The sequence below is a fragment of the Physella acuta genome, unplaced genomic scaffold (genome assembly GCF_028476545.2).
Source record: "Physella acuta isolate Inbredline_101_S28 unplaced genomic scaffold, ASM2847654v3 ptg001063l, whole genome shotgun sequence".
Lineage (NCBI taxonomy): Eukaryota > Metazoa > Mollusca > Gastropoda > Physidae > Physella > Physella acuta.
This window is the reverse complement of record NW_026732580.1, coordinates 603451-613009: the sequence shown is the minus strand read 5'-3', so window position 1 is coordinate 613009 and position 9559 is coordinate 603451. Positions and strand designations below refer to the sequence as shown.

Here is a 9559-nt window from a genome sequence, read left to right as displayed (position 1 = left end):
AACAAAAATAGTGAACTTGTTTATCAGCACATTCTATACTATTAAGCAAAGTTCCCTCTAAGGGGTAAAAAGCTAGAGTGCAAAGAGTATTTTATGTGCTTGTTCTTCAAATATTAAACTAAGATTTATGTATTTTACAAAATGACTGCATGGGAACATAGCTATTGAGTTGTTGAAATCTGCTTGATCAGGCAGAAGTATTTTACAAAAATATTTTGATCAAAAAATAAAAATAAACAAAGCTCATGCGAGAACAAAAAAAATCTTTATTGACAAATATGTAACAGACTCACACAAAAATTCCTTACACACACAATTTTCTGGGCTAGTAAAACTGTCATAATTTATATTTGAAATAACAAACAATATAAAAAGTATAGAAACCTCTGGGAAATCCAAAAAAAAAAACAACAGAACACTATGGTGTAATAGCTAACAATTACGACCAACTTTACAATAGAAATAAAGAGAGATGGTTAGTGATTTTTATCTAATCGAATGGGTAGTAAAATATCTTTTCCAGTTTGGAACAATTTAATCTTTTCTTCTGTATGCACTGATTATTTACTATACAATTACAGTAAAATAAAATAAAATACATCAGTAGATAGTTAAAAAGTTTAATCTAGTTTTTGTTTAACAAACAAGAATCTGTACACAGGTGACTGGCTTCAACAATTATTACACAAACATGTCTGGTGTCCATGTGGTATAGTTTTTATATAAACAAAGGCAGGGGCTCTTAGAAGGCTAATTTAAACACTTCCTCATAGTTCTCAACAAAATGGACCTCAATACCATCTGTGATAAATGTGGGCAGGTCAGAGTAATCTTTCTTGTTTTCAGCAGGTAAAATAACAGTAGTCACCCCTGTTCTTTTGGCCTAGGGATAAATAAAATGAAATGATGATGAATGAATAAGTCAACATAAAAAGATAAAGGAATAGACAACATGGACTAGTGAGACAATAGTCAAGTTGGACTGGTGAGGGAATAGACAAGCAATTATGAACATCATGTTCAATTATGAACATCATGTTCAGATATAACTTTGCCTATAGCACTGAATACAGTGGATAACTTACAGCAATAATTTTTTCCTTGATTCCTCCAACAGGTAAAACCTTGCCTGTCAGGGAAACCTCGCCTGTCATGGCCAGGTTTTGTCTCACAGGTTTGTTTAGCATCAGTGACAGAAGTGCTGTTACAATTGTGCACCCAGCACTTGGTCCATCCTTGGGGGTGGCACCCTAAACAAAAACATTGCACAAAATGTGTTAGTTTTTTTATGACTGTTATTATGGGTTTTTGTATACTAAGAGGATCTTTAACACAGTTCAAATACTAATGAGTACATGTACCACTAATGTGACCACAAGTAGATGACAACTGTCCATTTCTTACCTCTGGTACATGCAAGTGTATACTGGCTCTCTGCATAAAGTCATTCTCAGGATACTTTGAACAAGTAAAAGCTTTAGCAAATGTGTAAGCTAAATGTGCACTTTCTTTCATCACATTGCCCAGACTTCCAGTCAGTTCTAGAGAGCCAGTCTCAGGAGTGGCGCCACTGCTCAGGTTCTGTAGAGGTTTCTTGATGGCAGTTTCAATAAATAATGTTGAACCGCCTGCACAAAAAACAGAATTTTTTTATTAAACAACTCAATCTTGTTTATAGAACATAAAAATGGAAAAAAATATTTTGCAAAATGTAACAAAAACCACCAACTTTTCAGACTCCAACTCTGCCCCAAACCACTGTATCAAATAAAAAATAACCACCCCCTCTAGAGAACATGACAAAAAAACCACCTACCCATGAAGACAAAAACCACCTACCAATGAAGACAAAAACCACCTACCAATGAAGACAAAAACCACCTACCAATGAAGACAAAAACCACCTACCCATAGCAGTCCAGGCCAGCCCAGTAACCACACCTGGAGGAGTTACATCATACATGCGATCATGTGTGAACAAAGGTTTGCCGACATACTCGTGAAGATTGTTTTGGTCAACCAATATGCTTTCAACTTTTTCTTTCACCACCTTCAATGCTGCTTTTCTGTAGATCTGTCATAACAATTACATCAAAACTCAACACTAAGCTACTTTTTTTTTTGTAAAAAACATATACTACTTATGGAGGGGGATAATCATAGTTAGGTACATATAACAAAAAGATAAAAAACTAACCTTTTCAATATGTTTTTGAAGATTTCTTACTCCACTTTCTCTGCAATAAGACTTAATGAGTGCACTCATTGCCTCATTTGTAATCTGCATCTTGTTCTTATCTATTCCTGTATTCTCTATTGCTTGTGGTACTAAATATTGCTAGAGTGAGAGAACAATAAAAATCATTATTAACATTAATTAACAACTGTAACATTAAGTTAGTCAAATAAAAGTATATCTCTCTCAAAGTACAGTATAGAACTATATTGTAAGTATTGAATAAAAATTACATTAGCTATATTCATCTTTTCTTCAGCTACGTAGCCAGATACATCAATCATTTCCATTCTGTCCCTCAAAGGCTCTGGGATGGTCTCTATCACATTAGCTGTGCAGATAAAAAGTACCTGGAAAAAGAATGGGACCACTCTATACATAAATTACATCAATAGCAAAAAAATGTTAAAACTATCAACCAAAATGTGCAAAATAATATTTCTATTAACTTAAATTAATAAAACAGAAATGCCTGATAATTCTGAAAGGAAGACTGTAGCCTACCTTGCTGAGGTCGACTGTTACATCAAGATAATGGTCCAAAAAATTATGGTTCTGTTCTGGGTCCAGCAGTTCAAGTAGAGCGGATGATGGATCTCCCTGGTAGCCCCGCCCAATCTTATCCACTTCATCAATTAGTACAAGTGGGTTTTCTGTCTTTGTCTTCTTTAAACACTGGATCATTTTGCCTGGCATGGCACCAACATAGGTTCGTCTGTAAACACAAGTAGCCAAAATTATTTCAAATAATTTTTTTTTCTTTCAAACTTCCTTAATGATATTAATTCTTCTCCATGATCCAAAAAAATAAGACAGAAAATGCAAACCACTTTAAAAATAACATGATAAATATTATTACATGAAAGCAAATTAAAACAGATAAACAATAACTACAAGATTCCTGACTGAAATAAATATAGCATAAACTGTCTTTAAAAAACTATCTACAATACCAGTGTATGACTAGCTACAATTTTAGTGTCAGACAAACATACCTGTGGCCTTTTATTTCAGCTACATCTGTCATACCTCCCACACTAAATCTAAAATACTGAAATACACAAAAACTTGTTACAATGTTTGACAAATAATAGCACATGCAACAAATAAAATGTAACACAAAAAATAAAAGGCAAGAAATGTTTGTGATCACATACCTTCCTGTTCAGCGCCCTGGCTATGGACTTGGCAATACTTGTTTTACCCACTCCTGGCGGACCATAGAAACACAGTATCTTCCCCTGCGTGTGACCTTTCAGTTGGCTGACCGCAATAAACTCCTGGAATTTATAGGGTCATTAATGTAGATTATGGAGTGAATGTGTTGAATTATAAAGTTACCTAAAACGTGATAACAAATAAATTCAATGTTTTGGCCACCTATGTATAGTTTACCAGGATTCTTTTCTTCACATCTTCCATGCCATAGTGATCCTCATCTAAAATCTTTTGTGCGTTCTCCAGATTCAGTGTTTCCTCACTGTACTTTCCCCAAGGCAGCCCAGTTAACCAATCCAAGTAGTTTCGAGTGACACTTGAATAAAAGGAAAAACAAGAACGATTACATTCAATATAATTTGTCAAAATAAAACTAAACACAATGCATCTGCTCTTGAATTGGGCTTTGTAATGTAATACTTTTTAAAAAGAAGCCTCCTGTAACAATGTATTTTTAGCTTAAAAAATAGTAAAGATTTCTTTGCTTTTTTATTAGTCAAGAATTGGTACTTTATTTGTTTGTTATTAAACATAAAAACTGAGATTGTTCTCTTGTATAGTGCTCTTTTGCTTTACTTTTTTATACAGAAAGTAAAATCATATCTAAGCCAGACAGTATATGGTTAAAGAGAAATAAAATAACTTTTGTTTCCACTTACTTGAATTCAGAAGAATGATTATCAAGAAATGAAAGTTTACTAAGCTCTTCATCAATCACTTCTTTGATATGTGCTGGTACAACCAAATCCTAGAAACAACAAACACACTCTCAATACAACAATTTTAGCAATATGAAAGCTATTAAACATATACAGCAATATACGATAATATAATTTACCTTAAGCCGAGAACGGAATTTCTCTTCAATAGCATCCTTATCATCTTTCTCAAGACCCAGCTCTTTCTTGATGATTCTCAGCTGTTCTCTGAGGATGTATTCTCTGTGCTGTTTTTTTACCTTTTCTTCAACTTCTTTACCAATTCTCTGCTGCAACTTGCTTAGTTCAAATTCTTTTTTCAACAATGACAGAGCCAGCATCAGTCTCTTTGCAATCTGCGTAGCATTTAAATAACACATGTATTGCAATATAATTACTGCCTGATAATAAATCTTTTAATGAACAAGATGCGAGGGATAGAGTTTCTACTATATAAAATACAGGGGCATTAAAAAAAAACGAATACAAAAATAAAGAATACAATTAATATACTCAATACAGCCAATAGTTTGAGTTACACTAGATTTTACAGAATTTTTCTCACATTTCTTTCTTCCAACACTTCCTGCAACTCTCGAGGTTCCCCAGCAGTTAAAGCAGCACCTGAGTAAACAGAGTCGTACATCAATATCTTGTTACCATAGTTACTTTAAACAATTCTGTTGCCATAATTACATTAATCTATGTTAACACAAAAACTATTGCTATACAGTCAACCTACCTAAATCACTGATGTAAACTGGGTTATCAATCACCCTCTGGCCAGCCTGAATGATCTGGGCAAGATTTTCTCTGCACATGAGGAAACAAAATGACCATACATTGTAAAAAAATGAAGGCCAAAAATAAAAGTATGTAAAATTTAGCACAGTACATGAGCATGACTAAATGTGGCACAACTAGATAACCTGCAATAAAAAAATTATTTACAACCCTTAAACTTAAAATGTGATATTACTAACCTATACAATGGATTCATTGCAATTATATCTCTTATTGTTTTTACAACTTCTGAGGTCAATGCCTAGGAGAAAAAAAAAATTATTTTTCATAAATTGTGATTTTAAACATTTTAAAACAATAGTTGTGTAACAAGGTCTAAAATTGTTTGTACCTTAATTTCATCATTGCTTTCATATGGCTCATGAGTGATGTTCTCTGTCTTAACAAGCAGCACATGGGAGGGTGTCTTGGGAACCTGTCTTGGGCTTTCTGTTGAAGATTCTTTATCACTGCCAAAAAGGTTTCCCAGAAGAGATGATCCTGTACTAGATGAAATTTCTGGAGCATCATCTTTTTTATCAACATCAGATTCCTTTTTGCCATTTCGTCTTCTTTTTCTTTTTACCTTGTCACGGGCTATCGATGGTAAAAAAAATAGTGATAATTACATGTGAAAACAAAAATTTAGTTATAATAGGCAAAAACTGTTGTGTTTTATGAAACAAATAAACTCTTTTATGAATAATCAGGTGACCCAGCTACTTTGTTAATGTTATGGTACACACAGCATTTGTGATGTTTGAACTAATTCAAACACTTACTCTGATCTGGTAGTAAATCTGCCTCATTTTCAACACCCAAGCCAACTATGTTGATTCTTTAAAAAAAAGAAGAAGATGCATTTATAGTTACAAATAGATACATTAAATAATAAAAGGATGATTGCAAGTTAAATGCTAACACTTACTCTATTAATAGTTAAGAAGGTTTATTTAAATAAAAGTAAATGTAATTAAGTAATCACCGTCTGTGAGCCATTACAATCATGCGCAAACGGTCACCAAGATCATGCATTTCAGTTATGTGGACAAAGGTTCCAACCTTATACACATCATCCAATCGGTCAACAACATCAGATTCATTTCTGAAGAATATGATCAAACGATAAATAAAATACATGAAAATAAATACTAGCCTTTTTTTAAAAATTAACAGCAGGGTAAATTTTCTGTGTTATATCATATAAAATATATGTGATATGTAAAGAAAATAAATTGTTTTTATGTCCACTTTAATAACAAACAATGTGCTAGATCAATATGCATTTTTTATTTAAATGTTAGGCTCTTTGTTTCTCTACACTACTAATCTAAAATCTCTACTTTAGATTGAAGCACAGTTAGTATTACTTATATGATTCCAAAGTCAATCTAGGCTGAAACATATAGGGCCCTAATAACATAATATTTATCAATCGATACTCACGATTCATCTTTTTTTAGAAACACACCAGCATAAGGTAAATTGAATTTAACTTTTCTTCTGATCAGTTCCATTAAATCTGGATGGGTAACCTGTTAAAGTATTTTTTAAAATCAAAACGGATGGTTCTACAAAACAAAATACTTTTTAACTAGTGACTACATCCAAAATTTGGCAATATTAAATTAACAACTCAGTAATAAATCATTTTATGTAACTTCATTAAAATCAGAAAGTAAGGAATATGGCCTTTTGGTACCCTATTATATTATGAACATGCAAACATTTGAAAGTGTACCACTAAATATTTAAGGCAATGTATTAGGTTGAATTATGGATTTTTTAAAATAAAATATTCTGTTATTTCAAATACACCATTAACTTCCTTACCCCTTAAGAGAACATTTGACACCACATTTAAATATCTAGCTTACTCGGTTGACGAGAAAAAAGAGAATTTGAAAATTAATCAAAAGTGGAAAATGAATGACAAAACAGCGTTCTTGGCCCTCGACCGGCATAACATGACGTCGTGGACTTGTGTACACGAGCTTTTAATTCCCGCCATGGTAATTGCATCAGCTTAGGTAATTTACTCACCGGAAAATAACAAAAAGCAACTCGTTGATAATCAAACTAGATCTAGTTATTTTATTATTTATTAAATTCTACTCCACATGATATTCATACCAATTTAAGAAGTAATGAACACCTGCATATATCAAATGACCATAATAAATATTTTTATTTCAAATTCTAATTTTAAATAATAAATATGCTTAAAATAATATGACAGTAGGCCTAATAGTTATGATAGTTTATAAATACAAATACATTTTACACTCAATTCACATTATATTGAGTCAACAGCGTGGCAGCTGAGGTTCATACATGGTATTAGTGTCTTTTTTTTTTTACATTACATTTTTTTTTCATCTTGAAAACATGACGTCTGTGATTATTTTTTAAAAATAAAATCTCCAAACATCGTCACTCGCGTGATTGCTTGCTTACATTTACTATACTGTGGATGAAAAATCCCACCACGGTCGCGGGTCACCGTGAGTTCAGCAGGCCTATAGTACACGTCATAGAATGAACACGCGTACACGAGATGGTCGGTGTCTTCACTTCTCTCTCTCTCTTCTCCCCCCCCCTTCTTCAAGCAAATTGAAAAACAGACCTACTTCCCTACTTCTTGTCATTTTTTTTAAAAGTTCGGTCATTTTTTTAAAAGTTCACATATCAGGTATGCTAGACGGCCAGCTGCATAAAAAAAATATTTTTTTAACTAGATCTATGTCTAGCTTAAAAAAATAAATAAATAAACGCTTAAAATGCCCGTAATCAGATTATTTAGCGCCAAAAAAAAAAAAAAGGCAGCTGAACGAGCATTTTTTTAAAATACGCAGCAATGAAAAAGGCTAACGGCCGATCAATTAAGTCTAAAAATCGCCCGTAATTAGGCCTAGCTCTGAAAAAGCCCACTGAACGAGCATCACTGATTATATAAACGAATAGGCCACGCAGCGTTGACGAGGTTAACCACCGGTCACGAATGCAGCAACTGTCGGCCCACAGTGAAGAAAAAAAATCAATATACTAATAAAATTACTAATACAATAATAATGTCCATAATTTTACTTTTTCCGCACATGCTACAATTGAATTACAATTAAAATACTAGATTTAACAGTTCATTCCGCAAAAAACAAAAACTAGTTGTTTCTGTGAGGTAACTAGCATAACAATGACGTCATGATACTAAAAATAGCGGATAGAAATGTCAGCGTGGGTACCTCATCCTCGAGTGAGATTTTGGAAAAAGTAATAAAAAATACTGTACATATACATGATAAATATATCAATTATATATTAATGTACAGTTAGTTGAGCCGTTTTCCCCGTTAGTCGGTCGTTTTTGGCGGCGGTTCAGTTTTTACGGAGAGTGCTCCACTAAAAATCCTCTCATTATTTACAACCACGAATCTTGCGTTTTTTTTCTGGCATTCTAAGGCATATTATCCATTTTATTAGTAATTTGCATTAAAATAATGATGAGAATTTGCGATATAAACAGTTTTTTCATTTGTCGTGGATGGGACCCCTAAAATAAACGTAAAAACCGTCAGAAAACGACGCGTGACGTTTCAGGGTCAGAGGTCAATCCTACCATCTAAGCAACGCGCCAGACTACAATGTATGCCTACAGCATTTAAATCTACATTCCCCATTGTACATTTCATAACTAGATTTACCATCTCTAAAACATGGATTTACATACCTCAATCATTTTTACAAATCGAGGGAATACTGGGTTTCTGCTAATTGCTATGACAGGAACAACAGGAAGAAATTCTGGTACTGACATCGTAGTTAAAGCAGCAATAGGTGGAAAACCGCTGACTATTTCAGGTGGTTCTTCAGTTGTTTCATCTGTTTCATTTTTTTTGGATTCTTCACCATCATCATCATTTTTCTTTTGCAAATTAGCAGATGAGGTGGTAAATGGTCTTGAAATGCAATATTTTGAGTTATTTGTTGACAAAAGAGGCAAAGAGGCAGTGGATGATTGAAAATGAGAAAGGGATCTCAAATGTTTATGCAAAAAATTTGAAGAAAATTTTGATACAAGTCTATTTGACATAGTTGTCTGGTGAGAATTTACAAAAACATCTCCAGGGTTGTGTAATGAACGTGTGGAGATTGAGTTAAATTTAAAAACGTTTCTGCAGTTATGTTCCAGGCGAGTCCGAGACGGCTGATGCAACGCACGACCGAGAGAACATTTCGAAAACATACCACTTTTACTTAAATACGAGCGTAGAAATGGATGTGCATGGCACATGCTTGAAGCAGTTCGTCCCTCGAGTTGATTTATTGTGTTCAGTGTAATAAATGTATTGACTTTTCGGGTACTTGTTGATATCACTTTCATTCTAGGGTTTCGCAGGAGGGCTGCCATCTTGTTATTTACTTAAAACTAGATTATAATCAGTCAAATAAATTCCCAAATTCTGAGATTTATTTATTTTTAGTTTTCAATTGTTAAAATTTAACAATTTTAAAACTATCCATAAAACACTAATTTCTAAACTGAATTTCAGCAATGGATTATCTTTGTTAGGCCTATAATAAAAAGTATTAAAATAATTCCGTTATTGTGCCGAAATTTTCATCA

General features: G+C 33.1%; 1 protein-coding gene across 1 annotated transcript; it reads right to left on the bottom strand.

Moving 5' to 3' along the window:
* Positions 1–246: 246 nt before the first annotated feature.
* LOC131955335 (lon protease homolog, mitochondrial) lies at positions 247–9370 on the bottom strand. Its single transcript, XM_059319432.1, has 20 exons — positions 8663–9370; positions 6382–6470; positions 5921–6040; positions 5718–5773; positions 5288–5532; positions 5136–5197; positions 4895–4965; positions 4718–4776; positions 4293–4508; positions 4114–4202; positions 3632–3770; positions 3394–3516; positions 3232–3287; positions 2741–2951; positions 2470–2586; positions 2198–2338; positions 1909–2074; positions 1405–1628; positions 1086–1250; positions 247–883 (listed from the first exon to the last, which is right to left on the bottom strand). Exons 1-20 carry the CDS (start codon positions 9341–9343, stop codon positions 743–745), a joined length of 3171 nt encoding a protein of 1056 aa, XP_059175415.1. The 5' UTR covers positions 9344–9370; the 3' UTR covers positions 247–742.
* Between the last annotated feature and the right edge of the window lie 189 nt (positions 9371–9559).

Coding starts and splice junctions, on each gene's coding strand:
- LOC131955335 (XM_059319432.1), bottom strand. CDS start 9,343: ATGGCAGCCCTCCTGCGAAACCCTAGAATGAAAGTGATATCAACAAGT. Junction 5,533..5,717: donor AGATTTACTACCAGATCAGA/GTAAGTGTTTGA, acceptor TACCATCGATAG/CCCGTGACAAGGTAAAAAGA. Junction 3,288..3,393: donor CCAGGGCGCTGAACAGGAAG/GTATGTGATCAC, acceptor TGTGTATTTCAG/TATTTTAGATTTAGTGTGGG.